The sequence below is a fragment of the Dendrobates tinctorius genome, unplaced genomic scaffold, assembly GCF_039654945.1.
Source record: "Dendrobates tinctorius isolate UK_male_01 unplaced genomic scaffold, ASM3965494v1 ptg000063l, whole genome shotgun sequence".
NCBI lineage: Eukaryota > Metazoa > Chordata > Amphibia > Anura > Dendrobatidae > Dendrobates > Dendrobates tinctorius.
In genome coordinates this window covers 22,860,194-22,875,459 of record NW_027361731.1, presented here as the reverse complement: position 1 = coordinate 22,875,459, position 15,266 = coordinate 22,860,194, and the positions used below count along the sequence as shown (strand labels likewise).

The window sequence follows — 15,266 nt, the reverse complement described above, 5'->3', positions numbered from 1 at the left end:
GGATGTGGATGAACATGTATCAGCTTGTAGTATCTGCGCGTGTTCGAAAGCATTGCATACTCGTCGATCTGGTACTCTTCTTCCGCTACCTATTGCTAGCAGACCATGGAGGCACTTGTCCATGGATTTTACTACTGCCCTACCAGTATCTGCAGGCAAGACTGTGGTTTTGGTGGTTGTAGACAGGTTCAGTAAGATAGTTCACTTTGTCGCATTGCCGGCACTTCCAAATGCCAAGACTCTTGCTCAGGTGTTTATAAGTGAGATTGTGAAGCTTTCCGGGGCTCCCTTTTATGTGTTGTCAAATAGGGGGACCCAGTTTGTTTCCAAATTATGGATGGTGTTCTGTTCTCTACTGGGGCTGCAGCTGTCCTTTTCCTCTACCTTCCATCCCCAGTCGAATGGACAGACCGAGCGCAATAATCAGAATTTGGAGACTTACCTCAGGTGTTTTGTCTCCGAAAATCAGGAGGATTGGGCATCCTACGTACCGCTGGCAGAATTTGCTATCAATAATCACCGTCAAGAATCTACCGTCAAGTCATCGCCCTTTGGTGCATACGGTTACCATCTGCAGTTTGGTACTTTTAGCGGGGGGAGAGGCTTCTGGAGTTCCTGAGGAGGAACGTTTTGCTTTGTCGCTTTCCACAGCGTGGTGGGGGTTCTGAGTAATTTGAAGATTATGGGGGGCAGGTACAAACGTATGGCTGACATAAAACGTGTGCTAGGTTCAGACCTGAATGTGATTGACTTTGTGTAGTTGTCTATCAGGAATATCAGGTTGAAGGTTCCTTCTTGAAAGTTGGGACCTAGGTTTATTGGTCCCCAATAACTGACGTCATTAACCCAGCAGCGTCTCTTCTTGCGCTACCTCAGTCCCTTAAGATCCACAATTTCTTCCACAGGACTCGCTTCTCCAAAGTTGTTCCCTACAGTACTTGGTGCACTGGAAGGGTTGTTGCCCAGAGGAGAGGATGTGGGTTTCAGCATCATAGGTGAATGCTCCCAGGCTCGTTCGTTCATTCCACACCTCTTATCCTGAGAAACCTGGTCTTGAGTGTCCAGAGGCTACTCGTAGAAGAGGGGGTACTGTCACAGGTGTGTCAAATGCAACAGACAAACGCTCTGCATCTGGCTGCAGTAGGTCTCTGTGCATTATGGACGGCTCCTTAATCCTTCTGACGTTTGGACCCAGCGACAACCCCCCTCTGGCTCTGGCTGACACCTGGACATGGGGGTTTAGAAATCTCCAGTCTGCTTCAGGGAGTCACCAGTGAGATTCCCATTTTTCCTTTGAGAGTCTTGCTCAAGCTAAGTTCATTCCCCTTGTCTGTCTATCTTTTTGTCTTTAGTTTACAGTGGGGACTGGCAAATACTTATCGCTTCCCCCTCCCTATCCAGGGCCTAGCTCTATGGCGATACAGGGCTTAGGTTTCCTGCTTGGCGATCGGTGTGGAACCAATTTAGGAACAGTAGGGCATTATCAGATCCACCTAAGGTTCTCCACTCCCCCATTCCCTAGTGTCTGGGCTTCCTTCCACTCATCCCTTCGTGTTGCACTTGGTCTTCCCACACTGAGCGTGAGTGGCGTTCACATGATTGCAATGAAAGGCACGGGGTCTTCTACAGACCCTTGGCTTTTGTAATGATGATCCATCGGTGCCCTTCGATCACGTGACAGGCACCAGTGGGAGCGTGAAACAACACCCCTGTTAATGCCTCTTTCAAATTGATAGCGGCATGTCATTGGTTAAGTCATGGGTGGATGTCGAATGATTGTCTGTGTATCAGGGGGGATGGACCAGGGCTCAACGCTCATCACCCATGGTGAAAGCTGGCATTGCAGCCCCTGATGCTGTACTGTATATACAGGAAACCTCCTTACATCAAAGTTCTATTGTAAGAAATGTATAAAGAGACGACAACAATTTATTATCTACAGAAGTAAAATAGAAACACAGCACATAACGAGGAGCCTCCAGCACCGACCTCCACCCGCAGAGCCGCACTCCACATAGAGAATAATGGAGTCTCCAGAACTGACCTCCACCCACAGAGCCGCACTCCACATAGAGAATAATGGAGCCTCCAGCACTGACCTCCACCCGCAGAGCCGCACTCCACATAGAGAATAATGGAGCCTCCGGCACCGACCTCCACCTGCAGAGCCACACTCCACATAGAGAATAATGGAGCCTCCAGCACCGACCTCCACCCGCAGAGCCGCACTCCACATAGAGAATAATGGAGCCTCCGGCACCTACCTCCACCCGCAGAGCCGCACTCCACATAGAGAATAATGGAGCCTCCAGCACCGACCTCCACCCGCAGAGCCGCACTCCACATAGAGAATAATGGAGCCTACAGCACCGACCTCCATCCGCAGAGCCGCTCTCCACATAGAGAATAATGGAGCCTCCAGCACCGACCTCCACCCGCAGAGCCGCACTCCACATAGAGAATAATGGAGCCTCCAGCACCGACCTCCACCCGCAGAGCCGCACTCCACATAGAGAATAATGGAGCCTCCAGCACTGACCTCCACCCGCAGAGCCGCACTCCACATAGAGAATAATGGAGCCTCCGGCACCGACCTCCACCCGCAGAGCCGCACTCCACATAGAGAATAATGGAGCCTCCAGCACTGACCTCCACCCGCAGAGCCGCACTCCACATAGAGAATAATGGAGCCTCCAGCACTGACCTCCACTCGCAGAGCCGCACTCCACATAGAGAATAATGGAGCCTCCAGCACCGACCTCCACCCGCAGAGCCGCACTCCACATAGAGAATAATGGAGCCTCCAGCACTGACCTCCACCCGCAGAGCCGCACTCCACATAGAGAATAATGGAGCCTCCAGCACTGACCTCCACCCGCAGAGCCGCACTCCACATAGAGAATAATGGAGCCTCCAGCACTGACCTCCACCCGCAGAGCCGCACTCCACATAGAGAATAATGGAGCCTCCGGCACCGACCTCCACCTGCAGAGCCGCACTCCACATAGAGAATAATGGGGCCTCCAGCACCGACCTCCACCTGCAGAGCCGCACTCCACATAGAGAATAATGGAGCCTCCGGCACCGACCTCCACCCGCAGAGCCGCACTCCACATAGAGAATAATGGAGCCTCCAGCACCGACCTCCACCCGCAGAGCCGCACTCCACATAGAGAATAATGGAGCCTCCGGCACCGACCTCCACCCGCAGAGCCGCACTCCACATAGAGAATAATGGAGCCTCCGGCACCGACCTCCACCCGCAGAGCCGCACTCCACATAGAGAATAATGGAGCCTCCAGCACCGACCTCCACCCGCAGAGCCGCACTCCACATAGAGAATAATGGAGCCTCCGGCACCGACCTCCACCCGCAGAGCCGCACTCCACATAGAGAATAATGGAGCCTCCAGCACCGACCTCCACCCGCAGAGCCACACTCCACATAGAGAATAATGGAGCCTCCGGCACCGACCTCCACCCGCAGAGCCGCACTCCACATAGAGAATAATGGAGCCTCCGGCACCGACCTCCACCCGCAGAGCCGCACTCCACATAGAGAATAATGGAGCCTCCAGCACCGACCTCCGCCCGCAGAGCCGCACTCCACATAGAGAATAATGGAGCCTCCGGCACCGACCTCCACCTGCAGAGCCGCACTCCACATAGAGAATAATGGAGCCTCCGGCACCGACCTCCGCCCGCAGAGCCGCACTCCACATAGAGAATAATGGAGCCTCCGGCACCTACCTCCACCCGCAGAGCCGCACTCCACATATATGGCTGCTCTGTGCGCACAGGACCTGTGATGAGGTCACAGGAGGGGAGGAGTCAGGGGTCACATGATCAGGGGCCTCAGTGTGTGCAGGACTCTGCTGGGCTGGTTGTCATGGTGCTGGATGAGGGGAAGTTTAGCGGAGCTGTGTGTGTACGAGGTGTACGGAGCGGAGCCGCGTGTGTACGGGGTGTACGGAGCGGAGCCGCGTGTGTACGAGGTGTACGGAGCGGAGCCGCGTGTGTGCGAGGTGTACGGAGCGGAGCCGCGTGTGTACGAGGTGTACGGAGCGGAGCCGCGTGTGTACGGGGTGTACGGAGCGGAGCCGCGTGTGTACGAGGTGTACGGAGCGGAGCCGCGTGTGTACGGGGTGTACGGAGCGGAGCCGCGTGTGTACGGGGTGTACGGAGCGGAGCCGCGTGTGTACGGGGTGTACGGAGCGGAGCCGCGTGTGTACGGGGTGTACGGAGCGGAGCCGCGTGTGTACGGGGTGTACGGAGCGGAGCCGCGTGTGTACGGGGTGTACGGAGCGGAGCCGCGTGTGTACGGGGTGTACGGAGCGGAGCCGCGTGTGTACGGGGTGTACGGAGCGGAGCCGCGTGTGTACGAGGTGTACGGAGCGGAGCCGCGTGTGTACGAGGTGTACGGAGCGGAGCCGCGTGTGTACGAGGTTAACGGAGCGGAGCCGCGTGTGTATACAAGGTGTACGGAGCGGAGCCGCGTGTACGAGGTGTAAGGAGCGGAGCCGCGTGTACGAGGTGTAAGGAGCGGAGCCGCGTGTACGAGGTGTAAGGAGCGGAGCCGTGTGTGTACGAGGTGTACGGAGCGGAGCCGCGTGTGTATACAAGGTGTACGGAGCGGAGCTGTGTGTACGAGGCGTGCGGAGTGGAGCCGTGCATATACAGGCTGGTGCAGATTGACCTGATACAGCCTGCTGTGCAGCACCCTAGCAAAGCCTGGAGCGCCGCCATTCTGCTCTGACCTGGGGACAGGATGCAGGTCTACTGAGGGACAGTGTTAGGTTCTGGGTGTATACTCTGAAAACAGCCTCTTTGTTGTTTTTTTTTTAATTTGGGGAGGACCTAAACGCCTGGTTCAATTTAGGCTGGGTTCACATTGCGCTAGGGCAATCCGTGTAACAGACGCGTTTTTAAGCAGCACTAACGCAACATAACGGACATTTAAACGCAGCCATAGGCTTCCATTAGTGTAACGCATCCTAACGCATGTCAAAGTTGGCATGCGTTTTCAATGGTCCGTTATTTTGTGACGCACCTTCCAACACGGACTGCAGCATTTTCGGGTCCAGTACAGCGAGCGAACGCACGATTAACAGAAGCGTTATTTCTGCCATAGAACTCTATTGCAAATGCAGGCAGACGCAAATCAAGCTAATTGTCCAAATTTAACCCTGCGTTGGATTGCGTTCATTAGGGTTTGCCATGTGGTCATGTGACAGGAAATATGATTTCAGCCATTTTGGAGTTACACTCTCCAGTCTGCAAACCCCAGCTACACTGTGTGCACCGTGTGACCGACCTGAGTAAATATAAGTACAATTATATATGTATCTATACATCCTTTGAGTGTGTAGTGGCCGGCCGATGTATGTGTACTAAATGTATGGTTTTGTATGTACTCAGATGTCGGATACATTTTAAAAACATTTTTGTATTCTAACAAACTACACTCATTACATTAACCAAAACAACCAATGGAACCCCCCAAAAAATTTAGTATAAACGAATAACGAAACAATATAACTTCTAAAAATGTGAAAGTGTTAAAAATTGATTAAAAAGGGGCTTAGATAGAACATATAGTAGTCTAGGGGATGTCATAAACGCAATCTGAACATCCACTAATCCACTTTTTGGAAAAAACTTTGTGCTTACATAGTCCAAGCAGCCATCCAAAAAGAGAAGACCCGTTGATGTTGACGAAGAGCCCTTGGACATTGAAAATGAGACTCGAATAGCTTTGGTGCATGCAAATCCTTCCATATGGGATCAGAGTGACAGCTCGCATAATGATGTCATTAAAAACCGGAGATTGTGGGGGAAAATAATTTGCGAGCTGGATCCTCGTTATCGGGAAAAGTCGACCTCCTCTCAAAAGAAATAGGTAATCAATGGCCAAGTGAAATAGATGTTTTAGTTCATTTATATATTGTTCACGAGAAATCATATTTATGTGTTTTGGTTTGTGTGTTTATTGTAGCCAATGAAGTCCATATCCGTTGGAGATCAATAAGATTTGTCCGTGACTACCGGAACGGCCAAAACACCCCAAGTGGATCTTCAGGCAAGCAAACCACCCCTTATGTTCACTACGAGCAATTGATGTTTCTGCAGAAAACTTTGTCCCAGCGATCGTAATGTTATTGTAATATTTTAAGTGTGTTTTAAAAAAAAATGTGAGTGCAACAAGTTAGTCTAAAATTCCCTTTTTTTAATAAAAATTATTAATATTTTTTGGTGTAGAACGATCTCCAGTACAGCTGCGCCACAAGAGCCAGAGGCACCGGAGCCATCTTGCCAGGAAACAAGCCAACAGGCGGGCACTGAAGATGTGTCTGTCCCTAGCGAGCCACGATCAATAGACAGTAGTACTGTGGCTCCTGTTGTCAGTGCCCGTTTGCAAGCACAGTGCGGACGCAAGCGATCATCTGCCAAAGAAGAAGTCGACGCCATAATAGTTGATGGACTCCAACGGTTAGAGGATCTGTGTCGCAGCGAACACAGAGATATAAGGCGGGAAATTAAGGACTTGCAATCGCAAGAGTCAGTGTACGCAGCCAATTATTGGAAGCTCCTTTTTTTATCTTTTGTCCCTTTAGTTAAAAACGTACAGCTGCACAGGAATATACTGTTTCAACAAAGGTTTAACGATTTAGTCAAGGAATTTTTGGCCACTCAGGAACCCACTTCCTCTAAAACCAAAACAAGTGCAAGCAAGCTTGGACTGGCCCAGAGGGGAACAGGGGAATCCCCTGGTGGGCCCCTGTGCAGATCTGGGCTCCCAACCCCACTGTATGGGCATTACTTGGCACTTGATTCACTCTGTACAGAAAAAAAAAGCAGCATCTCATCATTCATTAACCAAACTAGATAGTTTATTATATAGATATAGGTAAATTTGTGAACGAGGGTAGTGCAATCTGTGTATGGAGGCGAAAAGTGGGCCCCCAAAGTCAGTGTTACTGATGAGCTCTTGGCACCCCAGTCCGACACTGAGTGCAAGCCATTGTGCCATGGAGATGCAGTCGTACCAAGCGACAGCACAACTCAGAGGCCAGGGTGAACCTGGTCTGGAAAGGCACCGTCAATGTAGCAGTCAAAATTTCAGTTGGACAGACAATACGCCAGCGCAATACCACAATCTGTAAAAATTGTTAAAATTTCTTTAAGTTTGGCAATATAGCCTTTGAAAGTTTTGGTTTACATTCTACAAGACTTCTAGTTGAATACTTAATTAAATCCCTATGGGATCGCTTTTGTTTAAAATGCCTACCGACATTTTGAGTGGGAGACAATTATATTCCTGACTTGTTATTAAACTGTTTTATTATGCAAAATAATATTTGAAAATTTGATTTGATTTTTAAAAGACCCTGTGAACATAAACTGCAGATTAATTAGGATAACAGAGCATAAACCAAAAGAAACCAAAATACACATAGTACAAGAATCACAATCTGCACATATTTCACATATGTCAAAGAAAGATTGTGAAACATTATCACACATGGCTGTTTTGCCATGGAACCTGACCTTCATTGACAAAATAATTGGCAAACTGATCACGTATTTGCGTAACCTCAACTGGCGAACGAACAGTAGTCCACTCAATGCTCATCAGGTTCGACTCACAGTCATTGGGGTCAACTAGCAGGGGTTCATGTCTGGGCACAAAATTGTGCAGGCAGATGCAAACCTTAACTACACGGTCCACATTTTCTGGTTGCAGTTGCATACAAGATAATAAAATCCGCCATTAAGTTGTCAAAATACCAAATGTGTATTCTACATAACGTCTTGCCCGGCTCAAGCGATAATTAAAAATGCGTCTGGTGTAGTTTAAACTGCGGCTTGATTACGACTTGATAAGATTTCTTCCTAGTTGGAACTCCTCATCCCCAACTAAAACAAAGGGCAAACTTGGACCTTCCGTGCCCGGTAGAGGTCATGCTGAGGGTATGTTGAAGCGGTTGCTGTACAGACATTTCCCCATGTTGGACTCTTTGAACATTCGTGAATCATTCGTCCGACCATATGCACCAATATCAACTGTAACAAAGCGGTATCTAGCATCCGCTATAGCCATTGTGGGGATTCGACTCGCTTAGGTGCAGCGGGAGACAAACATGAGGCAGGTTCTTCCCAAAGTTCATGTGGTTTATTCACTTCATAAACCCACAAGGCAGCGTAACACTGAAATGTAACCTTCAGCTCAGGCAAAGGAACAGAAATGTCCGTGGCTTCAGACTCGGACCGAGAGTCTCAGCACATGCTGGGAGCTGTAGTCCTCCCCATATACACTCTCTGTAGTGTCCCACCTGGACACATGGAAGTCTGTCCACACTCAGACAGACTCCCTCCACTCTCTCACACGTGCCAAACACCTCAATTACATAGCCCTGTAACCACACCCACAGGTGATCACATGGCTATGACATCACTAAAGGTTGTATTGCACATAGACACACACAGGCTTCCCTGACACAGTGTAACAGAAATATCAGCAGTACCTCTGCTGATCAATACACCCTGGAGCCTGCATCCCAAGGCCACCCACCTTGAGACCCATAATGGTCATTTAGGACCCTGCTCCTGTTACCACACTGAATGTGCCTGTACACCCGTCCTGGGACACCCACACAGCGCCCCCTAGCTGACATAGTGGTCACTACACCACACCATTAACACTACTGAAAAGTATTTTTTGTAATTGTAGTATAGGGATCCACTATGCGCGGGTCTTTGTATCCGGATGTGCTTCCCGTCCACGGCACCAATGCAATTGGGAAAATTTGCCACATCCTCAAAAGCCTTTGGCAATTGATAGCCACATTTCTGGTGTCAGTGTCGGTAGTACAAGTGGATGTAAGTTGTTACAAATGGCATCACAGGTTTCACGAACAAGTTGGTAAATGGTAGATTTGCCCAGCCGAAATTGGAAGTGCAGTGAGGCAAAAGTTTCTCCCGTAGCCAGGTATCTATGAACAAAAAACAATGTTATGACGAAAATGGACATATGGTACAGATTTAACGAAAGCTAAGATTTTGTCTGCCAACAAACAAAAAGGCAACTGAAAATGGACTATGACAGTAGGCTACGTGTAGGAAAAAACAAGACATGCACAATGGTAATTACATCTTGTCTTTGCCATTAACTGGCACAATGTAAAGAAATCACAGGGAAAATACCTCAGGGTCACCACTTAACGTTCTTCTGCAGAAATACTTTCACGGAAAGTGCTGCGTTGTTGATGTATCTCATCCTTCACATGCGACAGCAGAATATCAAAGGTTTCAATTGACATTCGAAGATACCGCTGAAATTTAAAGGGATGATCACGAAGTTGAACATAGAGGGTGTGAAATGCACCATATGTTTTCCTAAAAAAATTAACTTCATGACGTCGCAACTGCATCAAGCGAAATCTTACAAGCTGAGACACAAACATCTTGCTGGCAGCAGAAGTAAACTCGGTGCTTCCAAAATGGAGACTGTGTCCACCCACACACAACACTGACACAAAAAAAAATTGAACAACTTTATTGACCGTGCCTGAATGCACACAAACGGATGCTTCAGGAATGGACACTGAAACGAGATAACGCAGTCACGTGCGTTAACACAAGCGTTAACGCGATGGCAAAAATACACCAAATTTGGCTCATTGTCAGCACATCCATCTAACGGATCCATTAAACGGATTCCACTAAACGCAATATGAACCTAGCCTTAATGTGAACTTGCCCACATTGGCTGCAGACGAGCTCATGCGCCTTTCTGTGATCACTCCCTTGCCATGCTAAACACAGATTCCCACAGTCACTTACCACAGAGCAGGCCCGCACCTCCAGGGCATAAAAGGATAAGCTCAGGCCATGTGTCCTTTTTGGAGACTCAGAAGTTAAATGGACCAGACCCATCACTCAGTAGGTGGAGACATGTGGACACACACTCTTCCACCATGTTATCAAAACTGTCATGCTCCTAGATTCAATCCCTTGATCTTGTGTTCTGTAGTCGACTCCTCTTTCTGTTGAGCCTTGGGAGATGCACGTTTTCTCAGGGTGTTTGGGTTCTGTTTTCTGGCTGCGGTCTGACTACCATAACACAGGGGTTAATATTCTGTCCCCCCACTGGATTTCCCTGCTGGTGATATTCATTTATATGTCTTGACATATTGATTTCAGAGCCAGGCTTTCAGGTAAGGATTTTCACCTAGCTGTTTCTTTGCTGTACTTTTCACCTTCTGTTTATCTTCAGGAAGTAAGCAGTATATTTGTTAGCAGTACTTGCTTTATTCTTTGGTATTCCATTATTTACTTTGCTCATTCTGAAATCTTTCCTTTGCTCAGCACACGTCTCCTCCTGTAGGTAATTCACACTCTGCTCTGCCCTCCGAATCATTAGGAGATACGTGAAGCAACTCGATAGCTGTTTAGGCAGGTTAGGTCTGAGTTACCATCTCCTAGTTCTGTGGTTAAGGCTATCTCTGTACCTGCAGGCACCACTAGGGACTGCTGCATCAGGCTATCTAGTCTGTACAGGAACCGGCTGGGTCAGTTGCATTTTTTTAGTTTATAACCTATTAATCCTGAGTGAGTTGCTGCACAGGCATAACAGACCGCTGCCTCCAGCTATCACAGACCATATCAGATGGTGGTGCTGGATGTTGTGGTGTGTGGAGGAAGGTTTTTCACATTACAGTCATGCTAGCCCTCCCTTCCGTGGTGCTGCCGGTGGCCAAGCTGTGTTGGCGACTTCCTCCTCTTCTGCCTTGGACTTCCACTGAGCCCCCGCTGCCAGATGAAGACGTCATCAGCAGTGCGTCTACAAGTGTGCACCTGTATTTCCGTATTTTTTGATCACACTACAGTGACGGAGATAAGGACATTCTCCTTTTAGCAGGGATCCAATAGGGTGGCCCCTCCAATAACAAGCACTTGTAACAATCCAGGTAATGCGTTGGTTGTCGCGCAGTCACAGCAGAATGTATTGGCTCATGTATGCCAGGCAGCCCAAAGACAATAACAAGCTGTTCTCAGTGGGAGGTGTATCGTCTGGGTTCTCTGTATCCGCCCAGGCATGCCCCAGTGATGCTTGCGATCTTGAGTGCCTACCTTGTTGTGAAGAGGGTTCCTCCTCCAAAACTGTCCCCTGGCTGGACAGTTGGGCACGTGGCTGCTGTTAGTACAGGAATCCACCTTCTGAGTCATGTGTGGGCAACTGGCATGATAATGATGTAAATGGTCCATGTTCCTCCTCCTCTTGCTCCTCATCCATGATCGCCTGATGCGGGATAGAAGGAGGCATAGAAGTGGGATAGTAATGTTGATGATGGCGTCCTCAGCGCCGACCATGTTGGTGGAGTACTCAAAGCAGCACAACACAGCACACACGTCCTCCATGGAGGCCCACTCTGTTGGTGGTGAAGTGGTGTTCCGCAGTGGGCATTAGTAGCCAACATGCTGTCCAGGGTACCATCCGCTTTGCTTTTGCACCCTGCTTCCTCTTTTGCTGTGCAGCTCGGACAGCGTCACCGCCACCTCTTCCTACAAACTGCCCATGTGACTATGATGGCTTTGATTCCATGTGGGGTCTAGGATTTCATCATCCCACCTCTCCAGTCTGTCCTTAACTCTGCTGTCCGATTAATCCACCTCTCTACTCGCAACTCCTTCACTTCCCCCCTCTGCAAATCCCTTCATTGGCTCCCAGTTCCTCAACATATCCAATTCAGGCTGCTAACACTGACCTACAAAGCCATCTATAATTTGTATCCTCCATATTTCTGAAGTAATTCCCCGTTATCTCCTACCACCACATAATGGCTGGTCCTCCCAAGACCTCCTTCTCTCCTCCACAATCGATAGTGGAAATGGTGTCATCCTCTCCCCTCTGTACGTATCTGTCATTATTAGATTGTTCATTGTAATTAGTTTTGTATGTAACCTCCTCATCTACAGCACCATGGAATCAATGGTGCTCTAAAAATAAATAATAATCCCCCGCATGATGTTCCACCCAGTCCTCACCGCTGTCCTATTTGCTGGTCTGTACACAGCAGAAAGCTGCAGTAGTTGGCACCTGTGTTTCATCATCATCATTAGAGATGTGCTGCGGTGGTCCTCTGACCTTTTTCTCTACCACTCCCACGTACTCATCCTCCAACAGAACAAGTGATTGGGCATCAGTGCACTCAATGTCTTCCACTTGTGGGGCAGGGGCAGGACCAGGTGGATGGGCCATGGAATCACAGCAACCAGAGTCATAAAAAAGCAGGAGAGACTGTTGCATGACTTGGGACTCAGACTGATTGCCTGATTTGTAAGATGGGGAGGTGGAAGACAGATGCCCATGGTCCACAGGTGCCAACTATGCGCTCTCAGCAGGAGACCTGGCGGAAGACAATGCGAAGGAACTGGAGGCACTCTCAGCCATCCAATCTAAAACCGCCTCTACATATTCTGGCCTCATCATTGGTCCTTTATACAATTGCTGCAGAATCCAACAAGAGGAGCAGCACTTTTAGACCTGACAGAATAACAAATCGCAGGTCGTCGGACATCTAGGAAATAGCAACCACAATATTGTGCAGTTTCGCTTGCCTTTCGTACGGGGACTTTTCAGGGAGTCACAAAAATACTGAACTTTAGGAAGTTTGACCAGCTTAGAGATGCCCTTAATCTGGTTGACTGGGAAAATGTCCTCAGAAATAAGAATACAGAAAATAAATGGGAAATGTTTAAGAACATCCTTAATAGGCACTGTAAGCGGTTTATACCTTGTGGGAATAAAAGGACAAGAAACAGGAAAAACCCAATGTGGCTAAACAAAAAAGTAAGACGGGCAATTAACAGTAAAAAGAAAGCATTTAAACTACTAAAGCAGGATGGCACCGCTGCAGCTCTAAAAACCTATAGGGAGAAAAATACTTTATCTAAAAAACTAATTAAAGCTGCAAAAAAGGAAACCGAGAAGCACATTGCTAAGGAGAGTAGCGCTAATCCCAAACTGTTCTTCAACTGTATCAATAGTAAAAGAATCATAAGTGAAAGTGTAGGCCCCTTAAAAAATTGTGAGGAAAGAATGGTTGTAGATGACGAGGAAAAAGTTAATATATTAAGCACCTTCTTCTCCACGGTATTCACGGTGGAAAATGAAATGCCAAGAGACAAAGAAAGCCGATATTAAGGGTCACCAATCTAACCCTAGTAGAGGTGCAAAACCGGCTAAATAAGTTTGTAAAAGGTTCAGGACAGTGTGTCAGACACGGTGATCTGCAATACAGGGGCACCTCAAGGTACAGTTCTTGCCTCTTTTCTCTTCACACTGTACACTGCGGATTTTAGGTGCAACTCATCTAGCTGCTACTTGCAGAAGTATTCTGATGACTCTGCAATAGTAGGCCTCATCACAGGAGGAGATGAAAGAGAGTACAGAGATACTAACCAAGCTTTTGTGGAGTGGTGTCAGAGGAACCACCTTAGGATTAATTCCGGGAAGACCAAGGAATTGGTGGTGGACTTTCGCAAGGGCAAAAATCCACCAGTAGTGGTGAACATTCAGGGAAATGACATTGAGATAGTCGACACCTATAAGTACCTTGGTGTGATCCTCAATAATAAGCTTGACTGGGCCCATCACTTGGATGCAGTGTACAGGAAGGGCCAAGCAGGCTTTATCTGCTCAGAAGGCTGAGAGCCTTCGGAGTTAGAGGGGCACTCCTTGCATCCTTCTTCAACTCTGTTGTGGCATCAGTCATCTTCTTTGGTGTGGCGTGCTGGGGTAGTGGCATATCAGCCAGGGACAGGAATAGGCTGGACAAACTGATTAGAAGGGCCAGCTCTGTCCTGGGATGCCCCCTTGACCCAGTTCAGGAAGTAGGCGACAGGAGGATACTGGCCAAGGTGAGCTACATGGTGCAGAATGATTCCCATCCCATGCATGAGACCGTGACAAAGATGTGCAGTACTGTCAGTGACCGGCTACTTCATCCTAAATGTGAGAGGGAGCGCTATCGAAAGTCCTTCCTTCCTGCTGCAGTTAGGCTGTATAACCAGCACTGTCCAAAACGGAGAACGACCCAAACAGAGAACTGATAGATCCAAAGTTGTGACAGTCCGGTTACATTTTTTTTTTTTCGTATATGTACCTACCTACTATCAATGTAATGCCTTTATGCATCTGTATCTGTACTTGTTCCTGCCTTGCTGCTGTAATGCTCTGAATTTCCCCATGGTGGGACGATTAAAGGATTATCTTATCTTATCTTAAAATAGATAAATCTCTGGGTCCGGATGGCATACACCCACGAGTACTAAGGGAACTAAGTAATGTAATAGACAAACCATTATTTCTTATATTTAGAGACTCTATAGCGACGGGGTCTGTTCCACAGGACTGGCGCATAGCAAATGTGGTACCAATATTCAAAAAGGGCTCTAAAAATGAACCCGGAAATTATAGGCCAGTAAGTCTAACCTCTATTGTTGGTGAAATGAAGGGTTTCTGAGGGATGTTATTCTGGATGACTGCAATGAGAATAACTGTGTAACGCGATATCAGCATGGGTTTATGAGGAATCGCTCCTGTCACACCAATCTAATCAGCTTTTATGAAGTGGTAAGCTATAGACTGGACCAAGGTGAGTCATTGGACGTTGTATATCTTGATTTTTCCAAAGCTTTTGATACCGTGCCACACAAGAGGTTGCTACACAAAATGAGAATGCTGGGTCTGGGGGGAAATGTGTGTAAATGGGTAAGTAACTGACTTAGGGTAGTTTCACATTTGCGTTTAAGGCTGCAGCGATGGCCTGCGCACGGCCACCGCTAAGCCCCGCCCCCTGTCGCACCTCCTCCGGTAGCTCCACCTACGGGCGCATGACGCTGCATGCGTCCTGCGTCCCCTATCTTTAGCACTGGGGATGCAGGCCGTGCGCAGGTATGCGTTTGGCGGCGCATGCGTCCTTTTGACGATGCGCTGACCAGCGCCAAACGCAACCTGTTGCAATTCCTCTCCAGCCGCAGAGGAGGTTGCTCAGCAAACGCGTCGGTCCTGGCACTCTGCCCAGACAAGCTCCGTGGGTTTGCTTGCTGCTGCCACCTCTGGCACAGCTATGGCAATGCATGCTGCAAAGCAGCGAGATTCTCCAGGGACTAAGTCCCCATGTCGGACCACTGAGCATGCCCGTGGAGTGATCTCCCATTGGAGATCAAAGGTCACGTGCTCAGGTCCTGCTCGTGTTCGGA

The 15,266-nt window shown here is 48.5% G+C and overlaps 1 protein-coding gene and 1 long non-coding RNA gene across 2 annotated transcripts in view; one reads left to right on the top strand and one right to left on the bottom strand.

Annotated features, from left to right (window-relative positions):
- LOC141093975 (uncharacterized) overlaps positions 1-15,266 on the bottom strand; it is a 45,790-nt gene that overhangs the window by 14,776 nt on the left and 15,748 nt on the right. The window contains exons 8-11 of the mRNA XM_073579646.1: positions 9,446-9,528; positions 9,241-9,331; positions 8,892-8,992; positions 2,980-3,302 (exon numbers count right to left, since the gene is read on the bottom strand). Coding sequence (XP_073435747.1) covers positions 2,980-3,302; positions 8,892-8,992; positions 9,241-9,331; positions 9,446-9,528 — 598 coding nt within the window. The remainder of the gene's footprint in view (positions 1-2,979; positions 3,303-8,891; positions 8,993-9,240; positions 9,332-9,445; positions 9,529-15,266) is intronic.
- On the top strand, positions 4,331-7,338 carry LOC141094375 (uncharacterized). The gene is made up of 3 exons (XR_012233045.1): positions 4,331-5,898; positions 5,995-6,078; positions 6,258-7,338. It is a non-coding gene; the product is annotated as an uncharacterized lncRNA (long non-coding RNA).